We start from the raw sequence: 25,724 nt of genomic DNA on the forward strand, positions 1-25,724 counted from the left end.
ATTAGAAGTGTTTTCAACATCCAAGGTTTGGCAGAAAATGATTAATCCACTACAAAATATATAGAATCCAGTGCACAGAGCAGGTGCAGTTGTGTGCGCAAGTGGAGGAGCCGCTCCAAAAATAGCCTCTCAGGTCCTGCGAAGGTGCCAGGTGCACGGATAATGGACTTTTTGCAGACTCGTAAGCACCACGCAAATGCCTCTAAGCCGTCGCAGTAACTCGAACACAAACTGCGCTACGCTGTTGTTGCTAAATTTTGAACATCTTGAAATTAGCGCCACGCTCAGAGGAGCCTCGTTAACTGAAGATAATGCCTCTAAGAGCCACTCTGAGCCACTATACTGCCACGATAGCTCACGAAACAAAAAAAACAGGGTGCGTGGCTCCTTCTTCACTCCTCCTTCACTCGGTGGGACCGAGGCTTTACTACTCTGATTTGAGCAACAAAAACAAGCATAACTCAAAGTTCTTGTTCGACACAGTGGCAACACTTATGCGTGGACAGCCACCTGTAGTTCGCTCTCCTTTTACAGCACAAGATTTCCTGGATTACTTCGGGAAGAAAATAGAAGACATCAGGTTAAACATATCCCGGCATGCCTTAACCCAGTCACTACACCCTACTATTGAGGTGGGCGCCACTACTTAGGTATTACCTAGATTTACAGAATTTGATAGTATATCACTAGGCATGCTGACAAAACTCGTAATGTCAAAAAAGCACAACCTGTTTATTTGATCCTATACCAACAAAACTGTTTAAGGACCTGTGGCCCACTCTTGGGCCGACTGTGCTGGAAATTATTTATTTATTATTATTATTATTATTATTATTTATTACCACACCCACTTTTCTAGTTGTCTAGTTTAAACATCATTTTCTCCAAAATCACTGAATCAGTGCAGCTGAAATGTAGTGTGTTTGTCCCTACCCATGAGAACACCAAAGTTTATTTGAGGCACTCTGATCTGATTGCAAATATGGCTGCCATGGTGACCATATTGAAAATGCCTTCTCGAGCCATTGGTTAGCAGTTTTTAAAGATATTGAGCTGAAATTTTGTACAAGGGCAGCTCGTACGTAGCTCCAAAACATATCTGATTGGTTAATTTTGACCTTGGTGTGACCTTTGGAGTTTGGGCATGCCCACTTTTCTAATTGAAACTGTGATGTCTTGTTTCATCCAGGTGAGCTACAGTTCCTGTGGCACTGTTTATTTATTTATTTTTTGACAGACCTGACAAATATTCTGATGTAACATATAGTCTGGAATATACAGTAATATCACTTGAAATGTTCAACGATTGGCCTGAGGGTCTAATTTACACGAGTTGCCACATGCTGAACATTCTGCCTAATGATTTTAGGTTGCATTTCTGTGTAATTACATTACAAACAAATGAACATGACAATATAATTAAATTCAAATGTATGCTTGTTTTTTTTAAACGGTCTATGGTCAAAGTTGGCTGGTTCACCAAGACTTTATGACCTCATACAGGATGTTCTGAGTGTTTTCTGGAACATAACGCACTTATCTACTTTTAAATTTCTGCTGATTGTCTTTGCTGTTTAGAGGCGAAAAAGAACAGACGCGTGATGAAGGTTCCTAAAGGTACATCAGAGTACCAGGCTGCATGGATTGTTGATGAAGAGGATAAGAACTTTGAGGATGATGAGGACACCAGTGATGAAGATGATGATGATGGACTGATCGATGTGGCCATGGGTGAAGAGGATGAGGCAAATAACTCACAGGTATACACCTCACTTTAGCACCCTATTTATCTGTATGATGGGACCAGCGGCAACAGCTAAATGACTCTTTGACTGCTTGTTGTCATAGTAACAGCAGCACTACAGACAGTAGAAGTTTGTGTGTCGGTGGTTCTGCATACGTGACCCAGCGTCAGTGCGGCTCTCGGCTTGGAGGTACTGTTTGTTTTGTCTGCAGTGCCAGGCTGCTCACTACAACAATAGTCTTTAGAGCAGGAGTCCCCAGAGAAGCCTCCTGTCATCCTGCTCTGTGAACACAACTTCCCGTCTGGACAAGGGGACTGGACGTCCATTTATTTATTTCCAGCACTGCTTGAAAAGAAGTTGGGGGGAGAACTCGCCTACATTTTTATTTTTATTTTTTATTAGTGGGCGTTTGATGTCGAGGTTATCGCACAGGAATACATTTTTAGGATGTTAACAGTAGGGGAATGGGGTACTTCAAAAGATAATGATTATTATTATTATTGCAGCGGGGATGTTTTCTAAGGCTGTGAATCGGCCTCATGCTGATTTTCCCTCGTGTGTGTGGCTCTTTTTTGAGTTTGCCAGTTGAGGCAGGGCTGCATTGGCTGCTGCACATGGATGCTGGATTTATAAATGCTGTGAGAATGTATAGAATGTAAGGTGACTCTCTGCCGTAGGAGTTGGACCACCCATCTGTGAACTGGGGTTCCAATTCCACGTGTGTGCGTCAGGCTTCCTCAAGTGGGCTGACCCAAAAGGCGAAGCTCTCAATCTACTGGTCAGTCTTCATTCCTACTCTCACCTGTTGTCATGAGTGTCGGGTCATGACCGAAAGAAGTAGGTTGCGCGTACAAGTGGCCGAAATGGGCTTCCTCAGGAGGGTGGCTGGTGTCTCCCTTAGAGATGGGGTGAGAAGTTCGGTCATCCGTGGGGAGCTCGGAGTAGAGTTGCTGCTACTTCGCATTGAAAGTAGCCAGCTGAGGTGGTTCGGGCATCTGGTAGGGATGCTTCCTGGGCACCTCCCAAGGGAGGTGTTCCAGGCACGTCCATCTGGGAGGAGACCCCGGGGAAGACCCAGGACTAGGTGGAGTGATTATATGTCCACACTGGCCTGGGAATGGCTCAGGATCCCCCAGTCAGAGGTGGTCAATGTGGCATGGGAAAGGGAAGTCTGGGGTCCCCTGCTGGAGCTGTTGCCCCCACAACCCGAACCCGGAAAAGTGGTTGAAGGTGAATGAGTAAGTGAGTGCTTCTGCCTCCCTGACTGTGTCACTGGAAACGACACGTCATCTGTATCCTACTAGTCCACCCAGCTCCTAATGTGTACCACCTTAGCTGAACAAGTTCCCAAAGATGGGCTGGCATTCCGTCCAGTGGGAGCTGTAGAGACTTATCCATTTCACGCTATCACAGATCCAGGGATGAGCACAGGCAGAAACGGGCCTGAGAGCCAATAAGAGAACTTTATGAGATGCAAACCCAAAGTTCTTGCATTTAGAATAAGCTAAACTGATATTGCTGTAGCATTGCCACAATACTTTATTCTTAAACTGAAACCCAGGAAAAATGTCATTTTTGATACAAAGGGGCATTAAAAAAAAAAAAAAAAAAGTCAAGATTAGAGCAACACAGACAATAATGTCCATGATGACACTATTTTAAGTTGTAGAATGTAAAACTACAATCACATAACTAAGTATAAGTTATATGACAAATATTTTGGATTACATTTTATGTAGGCAGTAGGGGGAGGGGAGTCAGTATATTTAGATTTTCTGAGGTAGTACAAAAAAAAAATCCCTCAAAGGAACTCGTTCCTTGGAAAGATAACAAAGCTTGAATATTGTTTTCAAAGTTCATCAATTGACTGCACATTTCAGAAGTTTTAAGGTTGGCTTTTCCGAGCCGTCTTGAATGCAGCGTTAATATGATACAAGTATGAGGCTGTTAGCAGCCCTGGGAGTTATGGTTTTGACACAGTATATTCACATCATATTTAAAACCCACTCCGTGACTTTCTTCCTTTGGCCAGCTTCCATTTTTACCAATGATTTTGTCGCATTACAGCTGACTGTCTCTGACTCCATTGTACGGTCTGGTGAGGTGCTGTGGGTTCTACGAAGCATTGGTTCTTTATCTGCTTCAAACCCAAAGAACAGCAAATGGACCACTGTTGTTACGTGTGCATGTGTGTGCGCACATGCTTGGCATGTAACAGCAGTTAAACAAGCATGGGGACTGGCTGTGTAAAGTTGCGCGTTAACTAGAGGAGCAAAGACGGCGCTGTTGGTATCAAGTCTGTTGCAAATAAGTGATACTAAATTTTAATGTTGACTAGTATGTTGAGTCTTTTTTTTTTGACAGCCCTATATTTGTGCACATAGTATGCAGCACTTTAATATATTTTTCTGGGTCAGAGTTGCCCAAAAATAAGGGCTTGTAATGCGTTGATTGCAAAGATAGTGTTGGTCGATCGTGTGGCATTAAAACTGGCCCATAGCCAGGGGGAGGTCAGGGGTTTGGCCAAACCGCCCACTTTTAGCGTTGGATGCTGTGAACTATTCATCTGCCATTTTGTGCAGCAGCTCCGAGTTGGGGGGGTTGGGGGAAATTGTCATCACCCCTCTGTGTCTCAAAGCTCTGTGATGACAGCACACCCACAGTGAGCTTTACAAAGAAATTTTAGCAGTTTTATTTTTCAGTTTTTCTGCCACTCTGAGTGTCCTCGCTGTGGTTAAACTTTTTTTTTTTAACCCCAAATGAACCTGAAGTCTCTTTCTGAGGACAGCATTATGTAAAAAGCGCTGATAAAGGCATCTTACCTGTCAGTCAGGTCGTGCTTTCTGCATAAATACATGTTATCCGTTCTTCCTTCTTAGACAGCAAACCAAGGGAGAATCCAGCTGGAAAGAGGGTGTTGGGTTGTGGGAACCCACCACAACACCCCTAGGTTAAAAGGTCCACTGTTGATCACATTTTTTTTTATACTAGTTAATACTACTACTTACAAAATAATAATAATAATATGTTTAAGTCAGTATTTATTACTCTGGGACTATGTTTTACTACAGTTCTGCACTATAAGTATAAATGATGAGCCAATGTATGTTTAGAATTTGTAATAAGGTTAAATCATTTGACTTAGCCATTTTAAAAGTAGCTTTCAAGCTAAAAAAGTGTGGGCACCCCGATCTAAACACACTTGTTTCAGGAATGCTGACATGAGTGGGTTCATTTATTAATAGCAGTAAAAGCTGGTTACAGTGATTAAGGCAGGTTCAAGGCCCCAGTGGATAAAATAATTGTATTCCATTCACGGACACACCGCTCATTCTGTTCCCTTTGCACCAGTTCACAACATAAGTCGCTCCAAAGTTCTGCGGCCACCTCAGCTGCACACGTGCTTTGTGCGTAGCGTGGCGTTTGGTACAGTGGTCATTCTGAGCTTGATGTGCACAGAGCCTGCAGCAAGCTGTCTCCAGCAGTGCACGAGGCTGTGTGAGCACATGGCTGCATTTCTTCCACTCAGACTGAGATTTTACCACAGCTGCATCAAAAGTAATGTAGTTATCACTTTAAAAAGAAATCACCATGACACAAAATCACACTTATGTAAATTTTAATTAATCTGCAGTGGACCGCGGTGGAGGTTGATGCAGATCACGGAAGTGTGTGTGTGTCTGTGTCTTTGTCTTTGCTGCTTAGGTACAATTTTGGTCATGAGGGAGGGAAATATTTTAGGTACTTAAACATTTGAGAGAGACTTTAACTTCTCTGCCCAGGATCCCGGTTCAGGCTCTGATTTAGAAGAAGACGAGGAGGAGCTGTGCTCCTCAGAGCGAGTGGGAGCAGATCAGCGTTATGATGAGCACATGGATGAGACGGCAGAAGAAGGTTTGAAACACTACCGTGAGGCTCGAGCCAATGAAATGTTCCCTGATGAGGTGGACACACCTCTTGAAACACCAGCTAAAGTTAGGTAGGTTCTGTTTGTGTTATGAAGTCATGTTGAAAGAAAGTGTTTTTTCCAACAAGTTTATGTGTTGCAGTTTAATGTGTTTGATAGGTCATGTTTTTGTGTGGTTCTCGCAGGTTTCAGCGTTACAGAGGCCTTAAAAGTTTCCGTTCTTCACCCTGGGACCCCATGGAGAACCTGCCTCTGAACTACTCGCGTATTTTCCAGTTTCAGAGCTTTGAACGCACTCGCCGCCGTATCATGTCTGAGGCTGCTGCTGGGGAAGAGGGGGCCATGGTAAGAAAAGAAAAGAAAAAAAAAAAAACAGTATTTTTCAGAGTGTAAGTAGCACGTTATGTGACATATACAGAAAAATCACTTGATTGTTGTTGTAATAATAACAACAAATAGTAAGACCCTTTGGCTGCGCTCTTATTTGCACTCGGGGTCGTCACAGTGGATCTGCATGTTGCATTGGCACAAGTTTTACACCAGATGCCCTTCCAGACGCGACTCCACGTTACATGGAGAAATATGGCAGGGGTGGGGTTTGAACCAAGAACCTGCACTGAAACCACGTGCACTCACCACTTGGCCACCACTCCTGCTAATAATAACAACAACAATTTATATTTGTATAGTGCTTTTCCAAGAATCAAAGCATGAATAAAAATAAACAATAACAAAAAAGAATAAATGCCAATAATAATAATAATGATAATAATAATAATACCATGTACAAAACCCTCTGGGCCAGCAGTCTGTGTCCATCACATTTCTTCTGTGAAACCCATATCAGATAATATCCAGTATCTTGTCCAATGCATGTTTATTTGTCCATCTTACTTAATTTTGGAATTAAAGAATCCTTATGGTAAGAAACAGCACAGGCTGTGGGGTGCACTTGTGCTATACTGAGTTCCTGTCAGTTGTTAAACTTTCCCCCAGTGAGTTCCACATACAGAAAAAAGGTGCAGCTAATACATTTCCCCCCCACCCCTTCAAAATGCATTTTTTTGACAGATGATGTGCAGTTGTTCTAATTAGTTTTGCTGACGCCGCATTTCCTTTTGTGCAGGTGGGCTGGTATGTCACGCTGCATGTCGTTGACGTACCCGTGTCTGTGATGGAGAGCGTCCAGGCAGGCAGACCTCTGGTGTTGGTGTCGCTGCTGCCTCATGAGCAAAAGGTGTGTATGTCTGAATGAGTGAATGTTAAACTGAGGGTGCAGCCTCTTGGTGTCTGACTTTTGTGAGCTGATCAGTTTTCCTCTGTGCATAGATGTCAGTGATGCACCTGCTGGTGCACAGACACCCCAGCAACACTGAGCCAATCAAGTCTAAGGAGGAGCTCGTGTTCCACTGTGGATTTCGGCGCTTTAGAGCCTCTCCTATCTTTTCTCAGCACACCTCAGGTATCATTTTTTGAATTTCCCTACTTTTTACATGATCAGAGTTGTTAATTTTTTTGGCCAAATAGGGGGATGCAAACCGCCATATTGGATTTTGGTCGTGCAGGCAATTGTGGGGAATGTGTGCCTGCTGCGGATGTACAGACACGCTCGGGAAGTAGTAAACAAAAGGCTGAGAATGCCGCAGATTACTTGTTGTGTGCCTGGGTGCTTCAGTAACCATCTCAGGGATAAACGTGAACTTTTATGTTTTTCCTAAGAATGCAACACTTAGAAACAAGTGAATTCTTAATATTGGAAGGACTGGGAATAAGAGAAAGTTTAGTAAGTTCAAGCTGTCATCAACCCACCGAGCCTGCAGCAGCCACAAACTTAATGGTAGATACACAAATGGTTTTCAACTCAAACTGCTTCCATCAAAACCACCAATATATTAGTTTTGTCCACAACTTGCGGAAAAATCGCAGAGGCCATTTGATGCCTAACAGTAAATCCTGCCCGTTGATCTCAAAGATGCATAGCCAAGATTATCTCCATTCCAACAGTTTTGTTTCCCGTGGAAAAAGGTCAAATATTAAGTATTTCAGAAACATTTGATATAAATCCTCTAAATATGTTCAATTTACCCCCATCACTCACAAAGTAATAACACCTAGAAGTGAGATAGTCAGACCTTACCTCTCTATCAGGTCCTTTTTCTTGCCTTTTAAACTTGAAATTTTGCACTTTAACCATCTTTTTAGTTCCACTACCGTTGCTGCCTCGAATGGTGAGTTAATAACAGCTCCAGGTACATCTTCTGGGTCCAACATTGGCTTAAAGTACCACATCCATCTTTGTTTAGATCCATGGACGCTACCTGTAGGCATACAGATGATCCCATGATGCATTGCGTGAGGGCTAATTCCAGGAGTGCCAACTGACACGTGCAGGCTCGCTATTGTAAATGAGACGTAGAATAAAGTGAAAAATGGGTCCAGTCTGGGTGTGCCTAATCAAGTGGCCAGTAGTGTATATGTTATTTATTAATGCACATTATTGACAGCTTTTACTGTCTAGATTTGCTCTTTGCTATGTTTCATTTTTCAGGAATAAACTCTTACCCCCAAACTTTTTTTTTTTTCTCCTCCCAGCTGACAAACATAAGATGGAGCGTTTCCTGAGAGCAGACGCTCCGACCGTGGTGTCCGTGTTCGCCCCCATCACCTTCTCCCCTGCAGGAGTCCTCCTCTTTAAGGAAAGAAATGATGGTGAGATGCTTTAATTCATGGTCATTTTTTAACTTTTGGCCATTTGTTCTTGTCTTTTTGAAATCGAACATCTGAAATAGATTTTCTTGTTTATACATACAGCTCTTCTGTATTAATGGAATAACTGATCTTCCATTTTAAGGAAGTAAAAAAAAAAAAATAACATGAAGGAGAAATTTAGATTTTATTCTCTTACTTTTCATGATGGCGTCCCCTGCCTGTACGTTCAGCAGCAAGAATTGTGTTACTCTGCTTTCTGCATAGCTTTTACAGCTTACTGTCTAACCCTCTGTGGTCCAGGGTATAATTGGCCATTTTTTTTACTACTTTTGGTAGTAATGTAATTTACCTTTAAAAACTGCTTACTTTGCCTTGTTTATTGTCATTATTTTCAGCACAACCTCACCTGTGTGACTTTACAGTTTTTCTTTCATTCTGAGATACTGTATTAACACAATTAACCTAAATTCACACAAAAACATAAAATCTGAAGAAACTAAATTTAGTTTTTTTTTTGCTGTGAAAATCAAACATGTTTAACAAACCATTTTTATAACTTGGAATGCAAATATAAATTGTAAGTTTCAAAAACATATGTACAAATGCAGCAAACAACAAGGTTATATACAACTACTTCCATTAAAATGCAGGAAATGCATTAGGCATTTTTTGAGCAACTGTGTACAAAAAATTAAGATGCCACACAAAGGATTTGTGCCACTCAAAAAAACAATTCCTGTCCAACACAAGATAGTGTGAACACAGACGTCAACTGTTGTCCACCTGGTGGCAGTATTGGCATTGTAGTCTGCCTTTGGTGGCGTTTTGATCAGAATGTCAGATTTTGATTCGTTTAGGTTGTGTGTTTTTCCACCAATGATAAAGGGGGAATCGTGTTTTTATTTCCCTTGCCTCTCCTTCAGCAAGACAAAGCTAAACCAGGAAATAGAGTCCTGTTTGCTGCATTTTCTGCAAATACGTGTACCATAAATTACCATAATATTTAGTAAAAAGCATCAACAGAATTTTAAAACTGGCATATAGTTTGAAGACCGCACTTTTAACACATATTCAGACTGTTAAAGCGGATGCTACATCTTCAGTCATGTGACTTTGATGCAGAGATGTGTCAGACGACCCCAGAGGGTTAATTAACTGACACTGATGGCCACACGCTAACTTTTGCACGAGCACTTTGATGCATTACGGCCATGAGCTTCAACACTAATGTCTTGGTATTATAAAACATGGACTTGTGTGTCACACGTCAGCTGCTGAAGAAGCAACTGACTGACATTACCATACAGCGGATTCTTCATTTGGAAGCCTGTAAAACTCCACCCAGGACACCTTTGTTTGTTTCTGCATCTCTGCTGCCCCAGCTGTCATTGAAACAGGGGGAAATCCAATCAAACCCAAGTTCAGTTTTTCTTCTTAGTCATTCATTTGTTATACATAAAAAGATAATTATAGTGAAGTAGGAAAATGGTTGAAGGTTTTCAGTTTTGAAAAACAGGATGTTTATATCAGTTGGGTTTTAAAGAGGCCATATTGTGCAAAATCTATTTTTGTTTGCCCTTTAGATTTGAATATTAATGAGGTTTCATGAAAAAAAATGTACTAAAATTCCCATGATTCTGTATTTGTGCTGATAGAATCTATTAACATGGTTTAGCCTGGAAATGGCTCATTATAGACATGCGTGACATATGTCACAGAAGTCAATATTTGAACTCATTCTGTGGTATATGCCCGCTGAGCCAACCTGCCCTGTTGGCCAAACACAATCTGGAGGTGACTCGGAGGAACACGTTGGAAGGGGCGTGGCCAGTAGCAGCTCCTTGATGATCACCGAAACAGGATTGTTATTATTATTGTTGTTTTTAACATAGACCTTAAAATGACTGTGTAGTCTGTTCTTATTGTAGGTGAGACAGATTCCTGTTGATATGTTGCTGAAAGTGTTTAATATGACCTTTTTTTAAAAGAAAATTGTGCTGGTGTTTGAGCTGTTGTTCTTGTGACCTTGTAGGTGTGCAGGACCTGGTGGCTACAGGCTGTCTGCTCAGCTGTGACCCTCAGCGTGTCGTTCTCAAGAGGATTGTCCTGAGCGGACACCCGTTCAAAATTAACCGTCGCTCAGCTGTTGTCAGATACATGTTCTTCAACAGAGGTGAGAGGTCGCAGGGCAGTTCCAGCTGCTATCAGTAGGTGGGGCTACATGTCGCTGGGTGGCAAGTGAATGAAAAACCAAAATAAAACCCCACACACCAAAGGCGTCATCTTAGGTTTCGGGCCACTAGTGCAAAAGGTAAAGTTGATCTAATTTTGGTTAAAGTGAATAGTTTTTGACCGTGTTGAAAGTAAAGGTCAAACAAGGTTGACGTCCAGTGGATTTTGTGTCATGTGACATATGTTACCATGCTATAACTAAGCATCACAGATGGCACAGACTATTCCTTTCTAAAACCCTTTTAGTTCAACCAATAATTTGCATCACTTTTTAATGAAACACACAGACTGAAATTGACCTTTATCACCATTTTTGCTGTTATCACTCCATCACCATTTTTGCTGTTATCACTCCATCACCATTTTTGCTGTTATCACTCCATAACATTCAGTCACAGATAGTCCAGCTATATCTTTTTGGAATCTTTATGATCAGACAGATTGGCCAAATGGTTAGTGCACTTGGTTTCAGTGTGAAAGGTTCCCAGTTCATACCCCACCCCTGCCACATTTCTCCATGTAATGTGGAATTGGATCAGGAAGGTCATCCGGGCCAAATCAACACGTGGATCCACCTTGGATCTGCTGCGGTGACCCCAAGTGAAAACAAGGGAGCAGCCAAAGAGACTTACTTTACTTTACTTTTTAGTATGACTGGAGCATTTTTAAATGATGACCCCTGTGTAATCGTTCATTGACCCCTATAATGCATGGGCCATGCAGGTTTTTGGTAGCACTTAAGGGGACTAAACAGCAGCCTCAGTATACCATGGCCTACACAAAAAAAACACATGGTGGCCATCCCAGGGTGTCAGCTATAGCCAGTTTGGGGTCAGTGAAGAAGTACACAGGGGCCAAAATGTAAAAATACTCTGGTGACATTAAAAAATATTACCGCCTTGCCCGTGGGGAAAAAAATTGCATTCTGCATTCTGCTATAAGCAGGTGCTTTAAATTTGGCAAACAAAGACATGGCGGAAGACATTAAAAGTGCTACACATTTAACTCATGGTGCCAACATGACACTCAACTCAGTCATTGTAACAGCAACATAACACTGAACTAATCTGACGAAACCAATTGAAATCCTAAAATAAATCAATAACAGAACACTGTTAAACTAACATGAAGCACAATAACATTTAAAACCCCAAACTCCCATAGTGCATTGCAGCACAACATTCATTGTTTATTGGTTAGCTAAAATTGCTAATTACTCCAAAAATATTTGTCCAATCAACTTTCTGCTTTCGCAGTGTTCATCCTTGACCCAAATTACATAAGCATACAAAACGGCAAATGTCAGTTCTCCCCAGCCATACACACGCACGCACACAGAGGCCACTTGACTATTATAATATAGATACCATATTATTTGTCAGATTGTAATGATTCCAGAAAGGTATAGTTTGGACTATCTCTGACTGAATGTTGTGGAATTATGTGGCAAAAAACAGAAAAAATAGTGACAAAGGTAAAAAGATACCCATCCATCCATCCATTTTCTTCCGCTTTATCCGGAGTCGGGTCGCGGGGGCAGCGGCTCAAGCAAAGCCGCCCAGACCTCCCGACCCACACACACCTCCTCCAGCCTCTCCGGGGAACCCCAAGGCGTTCCCAAGCCAGCCAAGAGATATAGTCCCTCCAGCGTGTCCTGGGTCTTCCCCGGGGCCTCCTCCCAATGGGACGTGCCCGGAACACCTCTCCAGCGAGGCGTCCAGGGGGCATCCGGAAAAGATGCCCGAGCCACCTCAACTGACTCCTTTCAACGTGGAGGAGCAGCGGCTCGACTCCGAGCTCCTCCAGAGTGACCGAGCTCCTCACCCTATCTCTAAGGGAGCACCCAGCCACCCTGCGGAGGAAACTCATCTCGGTCGCTTGTACTCGCGAGCTCGTTCTTTTGGTCATGAGCCAAATCTCACGACCATAAGTGAGGATCGGAACGTAGATCGATCGGTAAATCGAGAGCTTTGCCCCCCTACTCAGCTCTCTCTTCACCACGACGGTCCGATACAGCAACCGCATCACTGCAGATGCTGCACCGATCCGTCTATTGATCTCACACTCCATCCGTCCCTCAGTCGTGAACAAGACCCCGAGATACTTAAACTCCTCCACTTGAGGCAAGGACACTCCACCGACCTGAAGAGGGCAAAGCACCTTTTTCCGGTCGAGAACCATGGCCTCGGATTTGGAGGTGCTGATCTTCATCCCGGACACTTCACACTCGGCTGCAAACTGCCCCAATGCACGCTGAAGGTCCTGATTTGACGAAGCCAACAGAACCACATCGTCCTCAAACAGCAGAGACGAGATTCTTGGTTCCCAAACCAGACCCCCTCTACACCCTGGCTGCGCCTAGAAATTCTGTCCATAAAAATAATGAACAGAACCGGTGACAAAGGGCAGCCCTGGCAGATTCCAACGTGCACTGGAAACAGGTTTGACTTACTACCGGCAATGCGAACCAAGCTTCTGCTGCGGTCGTACAGGGACCGGATAGTCCTTAGCAAAGGACCCCGGACCCCGTGCTCCCGGAGCACTCCTCACAGGGTGCCCCGAGGGACACGGTCGAACGCCTTCTCCAGATCCACAAAACACATGTGGACTGGTTGGGCAAACTCCCACGAACCCTCGAGCACCCGATGGAGCGTGTAGAGCTGGTCCAGTGTGCCGCGACCAGGACGAAAACCACACTGCTCCTCCTGAATCCGAGGTTCGACCATCGGTTGAATTCTCCTCTCCAGTACTCTGGAATAGACCTTACCGGGGAGGCTGAGGAGTGTGATCCCCCTATAGTTGGAACACACCCTCCGGTCCCCCTTCTTAAACAGAGGGAACACCACCCCGGTCTGCCAATCCAGAGGCACTGTCTCTGATCGCCACGCGATCTAGCAGAGGCGTGTCAACCAAGACAGTCCCACAACATCCAGAGACTTAAGGTACTCAGGACGGATTTCATCCACCCTAGGAGCCTTGCCACAGATGTCGGATGGTTTGCCAGAATCTCTTCGAGGCCGACCGATAGTCCTCCTCCATAGCCTTCCTGAACTCCTCCCAGGCCCGAGTTTTTGCCTCTGCGATCGCACGGGCTGCGGTACGCTTGGCCTGCCGGTACCTGTCAGCTGCCTCTGGGGTCCCACCTACCAACAGAGACAAGTAGGACTCCTTCTTCAGCTTGACGGCATCCCTTACTTCCGGTAAAAAGATAAAGTTGCTAAATTTTTGCCTGATAACTCTATAACATTCACTCAACGATAGTTCAGACTAAACTTTTTTGGAATCTTTATGATGAGACAAATAATGCCGTGTACTTTCAAAACAAGTTGAACATTTTTAAATGATGACCCCCATTATAACCCTTCATTGAACCCAGTCTGACTACAGCTACCAGGGATGGCCAACATGTCTTTTTGTGTAGGTCATAGTAGCTGGATTCTAAGTGTTGTTTAGTCTCCTTAAGTGGTACTGAAACCCTGATGGACTGCTTGATGGGTTTTAGCCATGCTAATGTTCCCCAGAACCATTTTAGTGAGAAAAAAAAAGTCTGCTGGACCTAAATGACATGGTGAGGAGCTTCCAGGCATGTGAGAGGCAAATAAAGAAAAATGCTTAAAAAGGTAGGGGTTCAAGAGGGCCCTGGTGGGGGGCGGGGGGGGGCGGGTTTCAGTTCATTAAATTTACAGAGCGCCAAATCACAACTTCATCTCAAGGTGCTTCACATAAAACAACTCAACAATAAAAACCAAAAGAAATTAAATCAAAAAATAAAAGAGCATGATCAAAAGGTTAAATGCATGATAAAAAAGTTAAAAAGGTTAAAAAAAAAAAAAAAAAGAATAGCATAGCAAAAATATATTAATCATATAAAATAGAAAACAAATGCATCTTCAGATGTGACTTAAAACTCTCCACAGAGTCTGACTGCCTCACTAGTACAGGGAGATCATTCCACAGGACCGGGGCACGACAGGAAAAGGCTCTATTTCAGAACAGACTTTTTATTCATCCTAGGGACACAGAGCAATCCCACGTCCTGTGAGCACAGAGCCCGGGCTGGTACATAGGTCTTAAGTAGATCCGCCAAGTAGGGCGGTGTCAGTCCATGAACAGTTTTATAGGCCAGTAGCGGGACCTTCAAATCTGATCTCACAGAGACAGGAAGCCAGTGAAGAGATGCCAAAATGGGAGCAATGTGGTCAAACCTTCTGCTTTGTGTCAAGAGTCTGGCAGCAGCATTTTGAAACATTTGAAGGTCCCTGATTCTGGACTGCGGCAACCCAGAAAATAAAACATTGCAATAATCCAATCTAGAAGAAACAAATGCATGAATCAGGGTCTTAGCGTCAGCCATAGGATGGATCTTCGCTATATTTTGCAGATGGAAGAAAGCAGTCCTCCTCCTTTAATGTGGAGGTCAAAGGACAGTGTAGGATCAAAAATTCCCACAAGGTTCCTCACTTTGTATGATGTGCAGCCCCAATTCCACTGAATTGGGGTTGCACAACCTATATTCAGTTGAATACACCACAAAGACAAGGTATTTAATAATGCTCATTTTGAAATGGATGCCTGCAACACGTTTCAAAAAAGCTGGGAAAGTGGTATATTTACCACTGTGTTACATTACCTTTAGTTCTAACAACACTCAAGCGTTTGGGAATTGAAGACAATAATTGTGTGTTATGATTGGGTATAAAAGGAGCATCCGCAAAAGGTTCAGCCGTTCACAAACAAAGATGGGGCAAGGATCACCACTTTGTGAACAACTGCGTGAAAAAATAGTCCAACAGTTTAAGAACATTTCTCAACGTTCATTTGTAAGGAATTTAGGGATTCCATCATCTACAGTCCATTATATAATCAGAAGATTCAGAGAATCTGTAGAACCTTCTACACGCAAGTGGCAAGGCTGAAAACCAACATTGAATGCCTGTGACCTTTGATCCCTCAGGCAGCACTGCATTAGAAACCAACATCACTGTGTAAAAGATCTTACCGCGTGGGCTCAGGAACACTTCAGAAAACAATTTTCAGTTAACACAGTCGTACATCAAGCAAGAATGGGAAAGAATTTGCACAAAAACAATAAAGATTATCAGTTTGAACATTAAATATCTTGTCTTTGTGGTCTATTCAGTTGAATATAGTTTGAAGAGGATTTACAAATAATTGTATTCTGTTTTTCTTTACATTTTACACACCGTCCCAACTTCATTGGAATTGGGGTTGTATAACACACGAACCTGAACTAAGGGCTTACTGGTCAAACCGATGCCGATGTCTCATTGGACCAAGAACCATCATTTCAGTCTTACTAGAGTTCAAAAGCAGGAAATTACTAGACATCCAGCTTCTCACTGAAGCAAGGCAATCCTCTAGGGATTTTATGTAAATGAGATTACCAGCAGTTATCGGCATGTACAATTGAGTGTCAACATAGCAATGAAACTTAATCCCAAAATGCCGCAGAATATGACAGAGGGGTGCAAGATAAAGGGAGACAAGCAAGGGTTCTGTGCTTCATATTCTACTTAGCAATGATATTTTCATGAATACCTTTAATAAACCATGTGTGTACTGTTTAATGCCTGCAATAGGTTATCATTAACAAATTGTGTCAGTCTATTTAAAATACCTTCACCTCAAGCAATTTTGAACTATTAAATCAAGGTTTATTGTCATTTAGCTGTACATACAGTTGTAGTGCAGACAAAATGAAAGGGCGTTTCTTGGTGGGATCCAAAGAAAAAAAAAAAGATTTAAATAAAAACACACATCTGTCACATCAATCCCCCCACCCCTCACATATTCATACATACACATACATATCCCTGAGACATCACACTGAAAATGAAATGAAAATGGACCTGTCTGTTAAAGTGTCCAGGTAGCAGCTTGTTGTTAAGATGCCAAGTTAAAATCTAAAAGTGCAGTGGTGACAACATCCTGGTCAGTTGTTCAAGAATCTAACATCTTGAGGGAGGAAGCTGTTGAACTGTCTGGCAGTCCTAGTTTCGATGCTGCAGAAGCATTTGCCTGATGCCAACAATTCAAAGTGGTTGTGGAGAGGGTGTGAGGGGTCCCTGACGATGCCCAGTGCTCTGCTCCTGCAGCGGCTCAAGAAGAGCTCCTGGACAGAGGGGAGGGAAACTCCAATGACCCTCTCAGCTCCCGCAACGATCCTCTGCAGGGCTTTTTTTGTCTGACATACTGCAACTGGAGAACCATGTTGAGATATTATGTATGTATCACATACCATCATCACGATATATTTACATCAACCTACATTGATGTTCAGTCCAAGGCTTTGCCTTAGTTATATTGGTTTAATTCGTGTCTCAGTCGCCTGCTCTACAAATATGCTTGAAAATTATATATATATCATTTTTTTCCCCCAAAAGATCCTTGTAAAATAGCCTGAGAAATGGATACCAATGTAATAAAAAAGCCATGTCTCGCAGTGTTATAGGAAGTTTGAGGGGGATCCTGGATTTGCCTCTTGATCCAGATCTTCTCCAAAATTTAAGAGTTGGAGATATAAAAAAAAAAAAAAACAAACTTGGGGAAAAAACAAACAAACCCTCACAAGTCAACGTAAACTGAAGATCCAAAGTGTGACACATTCATTGTACAAGCACTTGTTTGTGTTGTTCATCATGTTGTATGTGTTTTTGTGACAGATGACATCATGTGGTTCAAACCTGTGGAACTGAGAACCAAGTGGGGGCGAAGAGGTCACATCAAGGAGGCTTTAGGTGAGAAACCAGCAGCTGTTGTCCTTTTTTTTTTTTTTTTTTTTTTTTTTTTTTTTTTTTTTTGTCTCTCTCTCTCCTCTGACATGTCAGATTGTTTTTGTCCCCCTTTCAGGAACCCACGGACACATGAAGTGTGTGTTTGATAACCAGCTGCGCTCTCAGGATACTGTGCTGATGAATTTATACAAGAGAGTGTATCCTCGTTGGACGTACGACCCGTATGTGGCACCGCCTGAGCCGTGGGTAAAAAGAGAAGCTGCTGTGGAAGTGGAAGACCTGGACATGGACTACTGGAGTCACACACTGACATGAGTCATGGATGTCTTCACATAACATTTAAAAAAAAATGTTATGTAGCAATAAAAATATATATTTATCCAAATTTTCTATTCATATGAAAAAGTTGATGGAGTTTGACATGCTGCTTGTTTGGTGTGTTTGGGCCACTAGGTGGCAGTGGTGATTAAGTCTTCTCCGTTGAGGTGCTTTTTGAAATGGGTCAAGTATTTGAGTGATTACATTCAGCAACAAATAGTTGTGTGCTGACAGAACGTTCTGCTTCAACAAATACTGAACGCTGTGACCAGATCGTGACTTTTTTTTTTTTTTTTCCCCCCCGAAACGTGACGTATCAAATCCATTACGGCAACAACTGTTTGAAGTCACGCTGATGTGGCAGAGCCTGAAGCGATACAAGTACAGTAACTGTGCCAGAATGTGGTTTAAAATGTTTTGTTTTGGCTGAAATTTAGTTCGTCTCTGGGGATCCTGCTCCATCTTTCTTGGAACAAGAACAGAGTGTCTTTGTAGTCAGGCTCATCTGAGATCACGCAGATCTGTCCTCATGTCTGTGTGTGAGTTAACGGGTGAATGTGGAGCGTTATTGTAAAGTGCTTTGAGCATTAACATTGAAGGAAGCACTCTGTAAATTGTCCATAAACTTTTAATTCTAGATTTAAAAAAAAAAAAAAAAAAAAAGTAAGTCCCTTTGGCTGCTCCCTTGTTTGCACTTGGGGTCACCACAGCAAATCCAAGGTGTATCTGCATGTTGAATTGGCACAAGTTCTACATTTTCCAGACCAGATTTGCTGTGGGCCTGTTGGCTGACTGAGGGCATGACACCAAAGAACCCGCCAACACCTCTTCTGTTCATGGTACATCTTTACATACCATAAATTTTGCAGTGTTAAATCAACTCTGTCGGAGTGTATTTGGTCCTGTTCAGTTGAACACTGCAAACCTGTCTAGTAGGGGAGCTTCTCTCCCACCACCCCCCGGAACCACACCAACTTTTTTTTTTTACAATCAGGATGGTCACCAAAATAAAAACAGTCCTTAGTCAAATTCGAAAGGCGAATTTGACTAAACTCAAAATTTAGTTTCTACTGAAATTCACTCATTCATCTTCAACTGCTTATCTGGGATCGGGTCGCAGGGGCAACAACTTCCCTTTTCTGGGCCACATTGACCACCTCTGACTGGGGGATCCTGAGGTGCTCCCAGGCCAGTGTAGAAAGATAATCTCTTCACCTATTCCTGGGTCTCTTCCCAACTGATACACCTGGAACACCTCCCCAGGGAGGCGCACAGGAGGCATCCTTACCAGATGCCTGAACCACCTCAGCTTGCTTCTTTCAACGTGATGGAACAGCAGCTCTACTCTGAGCTCCTCACGAATGACTGAGCTTCTCATCTTATCTCTAACTGAGACACCAGCCACCCTCCTGAGAAAGCCTGTTTCGGCCACTTGTACCCACAGTCTAGTTCTTTTGGTCATGACCCACCCTTCATGATCATAGGTGAGAGTAGGAACGAAGATTGACCAGTAGATTGAGAGCTTCGCCTCAATTTCCTTTTCATCACAACAGTATGCTAGAGCAAATGCAACACTGTCTCTGCTGTGCAGATTCTCCAGCCAATCTCATACTCCATTGTCCCCTCACTCATGAACAAGACCCTGAGGTACTTGAATTCCTTCACTTGGGGCAAGATCTCGTTCCCTACCTGGAGTCGGCAATCCATTGGTTTCTTGCTGAGAACCATGGCCTCACATTTAGAGGTGCTGATCTTCATCCCAGCCACACTCGGGTGCAGTGATAAGACCCTGAGCCCACCAAACTGGAAACCCTCCTCCCCCCAACTACGCCTCAATATCCTGACCATGAAAGTCACATACAGGATTGGTGACAAGGCGTAACCCTGGCGGAGGCCAACCCCCACCGAAAACGACTGATTTACTGCCGTGCACCTGAACACAGCTCTTGCTTTGTGAGTACAGAGACTAAACGGCCCTGAGAAGGGACCCCTCACGCCATACTCCCGTAGTATCTCCTGAGGTACCCGATCACACACCTTCTCCAAGTCCACAAAACACGTAGACTGGATGGGCATACTCCCAGGCACCCTCCAGGATCCTTGTGAGAGTGAGGAGCTGGTCGGTTGTTCCACTGCCAGGCTGAAATTGTTCCTCTTGCATCCAATGTTCGACTATCGGCTGAACCTTCCTTTCCATCATTCTCGAATAGACATTCCTGCCACACCTTACTGAAATCCAAGCATTATTAATGTTGAGTCCCTTTGGCATCTCCATTGTTTCACTCGGAGGCACCGCGGCAGATCTGATGTGGATCTGCATGTTGGTTTGGCACAAGTTTTACGCTAGATGCCCTTCCTGACGCAACTCCACATTGCATGGAGAAATGTGGCAGGGGTGGGATTTGAACCAGGAAACCTTTGCACTGAAACCAAGCGCACTAACCACTCGGCCACCACCACCCCTCCCGTCTTTATTATTTTTGTAACGTAAAATCACTGCTCATTTTAATGAAGAGGGCATACAGTAGTGTTCAGAATAATACTGTAGTAGTGCTATGTGACTAAATCAAATCAATTTTATTTATATAGCGCCAAATCACAACAAACAGTTGCCCCAAGGCGACTAAAAAGATTAATCCAGGTTTTGAGTATATTTCTTATTGTTACATGGGAAACAAGGTACCAGTAGATTCTAACCAATCCAACAAGACCAAGCATTCATGATATGCACACTCTTAAGGCTATGAAATTGGGTTATTAGTAAAAAAAAAAAAAACGTAGAAAAGGGGGTGTTCAGAATAATAGTAGTGTGGCATTCAGTCAGTGAGTTTGTCAATTTTGTGGAACAAACAGGTGTGAATCAGGTGTCCTCTATTTAAGGATGAAGCCAGCACCTGTTGAACATGCTTTTCTCTGAAAGCCTGAGGAAAATGGGACGTTCAAGACATTGTTCAGAAGAACAGCGTAGTTTGATTAAAAAGTTGACTGGAGAGGGGAAAACTTATACGCAGGTGCAAAAATTATAGGCTGTTCATCTACAATGATCTCCAATGGTTTAAAATGGACAAAAAAAAAAAACAGCGTGGAAGAAAACGGAAAACAACCATCAAAATGGATAGAAGAATAACCAGAATGGCAAAGGCTCATCAGCTCCAGGATGATCAAAGAGAGTCTGGAGTTACCTGTAAGTGCTGTGACAGTCAGAAGATGCCTGTGTGAAGCTAATTTATTTGCAAGAATCCCCCGCAAAGTCCCTCTGTTAAATAAAAGACGTGCAGAAGAGGTTACAATTTGCCAAAGAACACATCAACTGGCCTAAAGAGAAATGGAGGAATATTTTGTGGACTTATGAAAGTAAAATTGTTCTTTCTGGGTCCAAGGGCCACAGACAGTTTGTGAGACAACCCCCAAACTCTGAATTCAAGCCACAGTTCACAGTGAAGACAGTGAAGCATGGTGGTGCAAGCATCATGATATGGGCATGTTTCTCCTACTATGGTGTTGGGCCTATATATCGCATACCAGGTATAATGGATACCTGGTATGCGATATAGGGGGAGGTGATGGTCTAGTGGTTAAGGTGTTGGGCTTGAGACCAGAAGATCATGGGTTCAAATCCCCACCTAACTGGAAAATCACTGAGGGCCCTCCCGGTGTGTAGTGAGCGCCTTGTATGGCAGCACCCTGACATCGGGGTGAATGTGTCTGATGCAGATGGAAAAGCGCTATATAAATGCAGTCGATTTATGGATCAGTTTGGATATGTCAAAATACTTGAAGAGGTCATGTTGCCTTATGCTGAAGAGGACATGCCCTTGAAATGGGTCTTTCAACAAGACAATGACCCCAAGCACACTAGTAAATGAGCAAAATCTTGGTTCCAAACCAACAAAATGAATGCCTCGCAGGTGTGAAGAAATCATGAAAAACTGTGGTTATACAAATAAATACTAGTTTAGTGATTCACAGGATTGCTAAAAAAGCAGTTTGAACATAATAGTTTTGAGTTTGTAGCATCAACAGCAGATGCTACTATTATTGTGAACACCCCCTTTTCTACTTTTTTTTTTTTTTTTTTTTACTAATAGCCCAATTTCATAGCCTTAAGAGTGTGCATATCATGAATGCTTGGTCTTGTTGGATTTGTGAGAATCTACTGAATCTACTGGTACCTTGTTTCCCATGTAACAATAAGAAATCTACTCAAAACCTGGATTAATCTTTTTAGTCACATAGCATTACTATTATTATTCTGAACACTACTGTATATGACAAACAGATTTATACAAAAATAAGGTGTTTCGAGCATTTTCTGCCATCTTGGTTTATTTTGTTTGAGCGAGCAGCCAGCTGATGTTATACTGCCTTTCTTTACTCTGATTGGCAGTCACTGTGTCCTTCCCAGTATTCCTCCCACAGCTCGGGGGGAAGCCCCATGTGATATGATGTTGCTACCAAATGTAGATTATGGTGTCTGATCACTTGAATTTCAACCCGTCAGGGGTCAAAATTCTAAATTGTTACCAGACAGCATGAATTTTGATCACATTGGCAATATATGAATCTAATATGAATCCCTTATTTAAATCCTAAGAAATAAAATTATAGTGCTGCCAAAGAAATCTTAAATCTTATACAGCTTTTAAAAAAAGTTAATGAAAATGTCATTAACAGCCATTTTGGATGCCATCTAGAACGTCAAGTTTTATTTTTATGAACATGCTTATTGGATTTTGGGGTTATCAAAGGAACCCAAAGAAGTTGGTAGTTTATGGGGCAGGGTGCAAATGGGGTGGTCCCAGCTTCTCTCTGCTAATGGCTCACTGTCTTTAATTTGCCCAAGGATTACTTTAAAGATGAGTATTTGAAACAAATGGGATTCTGTAAAAGTCAAACACATTGAGGTGTTTTCTTGATTCAAAAATCAGTCGCCTGGACCAGGATCTGGTTTGATTGGGCCGTGCAGACATGGGCCTGATTTCTGCAGTGAGTTACCTTATTTTAAAAAAGTGAGAGAGATCTAACAGAACATCACAATTCAACAATCTGGAAAAAAAAAAAAATCTATCAGCATGAAATAATCTGGATCAAACGATTCATCTGGATCTGGGATGTAGAGAAACTGGGGTTTCCTTGTTTCCTGCTAATGGGAGTGGGGCGGGGGACGAGCGGTTTGCATGAAATAATTTCTGCTGTAGTTAGTGTGAATGTTTGACAGGAAAAGTACTGATAGTACTGATAGTGCTTATCCTCCCACACACTGATCTCTCCCCGGTGGTCTTGGCCTGATCTAAAGACACATTCACACAGATCTTTTGTTTTCAAACGCTCATCAGTTTTGCATCCTTCCCTGCCCTGTGCTTTCTGAGGGAAACTAATTTATGAATTGCAGTGTTTATCATAAAAAAAATAAAAGAAGAAGAAAAGGAAAAAGCCTCTTGCATTCTCGCTGCAATGTGATTCATCCTCAGGCTGTTGGGACTGAACCGCAGAGGCCTGCCAGTAAGTCTGAGAAACCAGAAGGTGAACACTTTGGGATGGAGAGAAGAACATGATCCAAGGAATGAAGGGGAGCAAAAGTTCACTGTGTACATTTTTTATTTAATTACAGTGGAAAAAGTCTAGGAAAGAAGATAATAGAATGGGGGAAAGACTGGTATCTTTGCTGCCCAGCAGAGGGCAAACTGGGAGCCCTGGACAGCTTTGCAACACACTTTATTTTCTGCTCGACTTAAAAAGCATTAAGGAAAGGGCACTGAAACAGTGATTCAGGGCAGATTGCTGTGTGCTATGCTGCCTTATGATGATACAAGGAGGAATTCGGTTCCCCTGATATGAAAGCAGTTCACATGCAGCTAGAGGAGGTACTGAGAGGGCGCATATACCTCCGCCAAGGATGAAGGCCCCTCAAATGTATCCCTGGGTTTAACTGTACGACTGACTGACTTCATTAAGATTCATGGAAATGTGGAGAAACTTTAAAAAAATATTAATGAATACACCCTCTGACTATGTAAAATTTTGTTTGAGCAAAACTGGAAGGGCTTCAGAGCTCATACTTCTGCCATTTGATGTGTGACTAGCTCATTGTGATGTCATAAAGCAAAAATGAGAGCCTACACAGGCCAAAAACTGTTTTGACTAATGGATCAGAGAATGTTGAAAATTGCCCCATCAATTTTAAATAAAGAAAACGAATCTTGCAAAAGACTTCAAATTTAAAGCTATACAGCCGTTCAAATTTCACAAAACTAACAAAGTTTAGTTTCTAGTGAAATCCAAAAATTATAGTGTCAGTTTATTTTTATTTTTGAAATGTGCTTCAAAATTACATCTCATTTTAATGAAGAGAATACGTGGGGGGTGGAATTCCATAAGATATTTTATTTTCTTTTTAACACCCTCTGCAGGAGGACACTGGGCGTGCATGCTAATGTCTCGGATGTCTTGTAAATCACTTCAGAGGTCTTATCTGATTACAAAAACACTGTTTTCCAACTCTAAAAATGAGGTTCTTAGAAACAATAACAAAATGAGAAGGCATCAGGGGCTGCACCCTCCACACACAACAATATAAATACACAACTAAATATACATACGTCTGTCATTTATTTTTGACTATGTATGACTCGTAAAGTCATTCATACCAACCAATCACGTGTTGCTGATCAATACATGTTTGAGATCATCCATCTAGGCTTGTGGTTGTTGAGATACACAAAAAAGGTGTTTTTTTTGTACTGTGCTTTCTTTGGCCTTTGACAAAACTACTTCAAAATCTAATCACCTCTAGATATCTATCCAAGTATTCCCAACAAATGTGAAGGGAGTCGAGTCCAAGGCCGAGATAGAGTCACGACAACTTGAGGCCAAGGCAAAATACTATACAAACTCGATTGTAGTTGCTGTGGCCTGTTCCGATCAACTAATGCATAATTTTAAGCCTCGGCCAAGTGAGTCGGGTGCAGTCTTATAATCTTTAGTGTAGTTTCCAGAGGTGGAATGAAGTCACCATCAAGTCACTCTCAAGTCAAGTCTCAAGTCATAATGACCACCAATTGTTTCAAGCTGACTTTGAGACTTGACTTGGGACTTGCAGATTGATGACTTGACCGTGACTTTGTCCCAACTTGACGCAACATGTTGAGATCAGAGACATTAATACATTACCTGATCAAAAGAATATAATAACGCTTGGGTAGTGACAAAGCTGTTTCGGAATATTTTTATACATTAGGACTTGTAGACATAGCATGGTATGTGTACCCGAAGTACTGTGGTGACTAGAAAACTATGCTTTCAAGCATCGTATGTGTAAAGTTACCATGATGGGCTCCTTTTTATTCTTATGTATACATCCAGAGTTTTCTTCAGAAATCTTATTCTTTGAGTCCAGACAATGCCACGGCCAAAGCCAAGACCCGAGTCATAGCTAGGTCGAGGCCAAGGCATCAAAAAATTGGCCTCGAGACCTCCAATACTGTTGACCACAGTCACACGCACCAGTGGAAATAATAACCCACTTCACCGCTTTGCTGAGGGCAGTGAGACAATCCAGAATCCACACCAAGGTCACTATCAATACCAAAATCGAATGGGTTCTTGCTTGAGATAAGATTGATTATTTCACCTTTTTTTTTTTTTTTGCAGATTAGCTGAAACCACGAGTAATCCCGAGAAACTCTGCGGAGTGCAGAACCTCCACACTGCTGGATTTAGATGCATACTGTACATTTTCCCCTGACACTATCAATTTGAAAGAGATAAACATTTATCTGTTTGGGGACCGAGTGTGATGTGGTGAAGCGGAATCCAAGCCATAAGTGAAGAGTGTGTTTGGCACCAGCTCTCGTCAGAAGACGTGCTGGTGACTTAGTACTGTTTGGATCAGGAATGCTTTGTGGTTGTCTTTTCGCTGCCACCGCACTGTTCGCAGACTGCACATAGAACGGATGAGAGAGTTTTCCTTTGGATGCGGAGAAAGAAACGGAAGGAGTGAAAGGGGCGGCGGGGGAATGAGAGATAAGGATGTGAGTGTCAGTGGAATGTGAAAAGAGC

At 42.5% G+C, this 25,724-nt stretch overlaps 1 protein-coding gene across 1 annotated transcript in view; it reads left to right on the forward strand.

Moving 5' to 3' along the window:
• Positions 1–17,679, forward strand: part of tsr1 (TSR1 ribosome maturation factor) — a 33,649-nt gene extending 15,970 nt beyond the window's left edge. The window contains exons 7-15 of the mRNA XM_034169152.1: positions 1,579–1,760; positions 5,528–5,724; positions 5,838–5,997; positions 6,779–6,889; positions 6,982–7,114; positions 8,245–8,361; positions 10,394–10,534; positions 17,277–17,351; positions 17,464–17,679. Coding sequence (XP_034025043.1) covers positions 1,579–1,760; positions 5,528–5,724; positions 5,838–5,997; positions 6,779–6,889; positions 6,982–7,114; positions 8,245–8,361; positions 10,394–10,534; positions 17,277–17,351; positions 17,464–17,663 — 1,316 coding nt within the window. The 3' untranslated portion in view covers positions 17,664–17,679. The remainder of the gene's footprint in view (positions 1–1,578; positions 1,761–5,527; positions 5,725–5,837; positions 5,998–6,778; positions 6,890–6,981; positions 7,115–8,244; positions 8,362–10,393; positions 10,535–17,276; positions 17,352–17,463) is intronic.
• The last annotated feature ends 8,045 nt before the right edge of the window (positions 17,680–25,724 follow it).

Source organism: Thalassophryne amazonica, chromosome 4, assembly GCF_902500255.1.
Source record: "Thalassophryne amazonica chromosome 4, fThaAma1.1, whole genome shotgun sequence".
NCBI classification, from domain to species: domain Eukaryota; kingdom Metazoa; phylum Chordata; class Actinopteri; order Batrachoidiformes; family Batrachoididae; genus Thalassophryne; species Thalassophryne amazonica.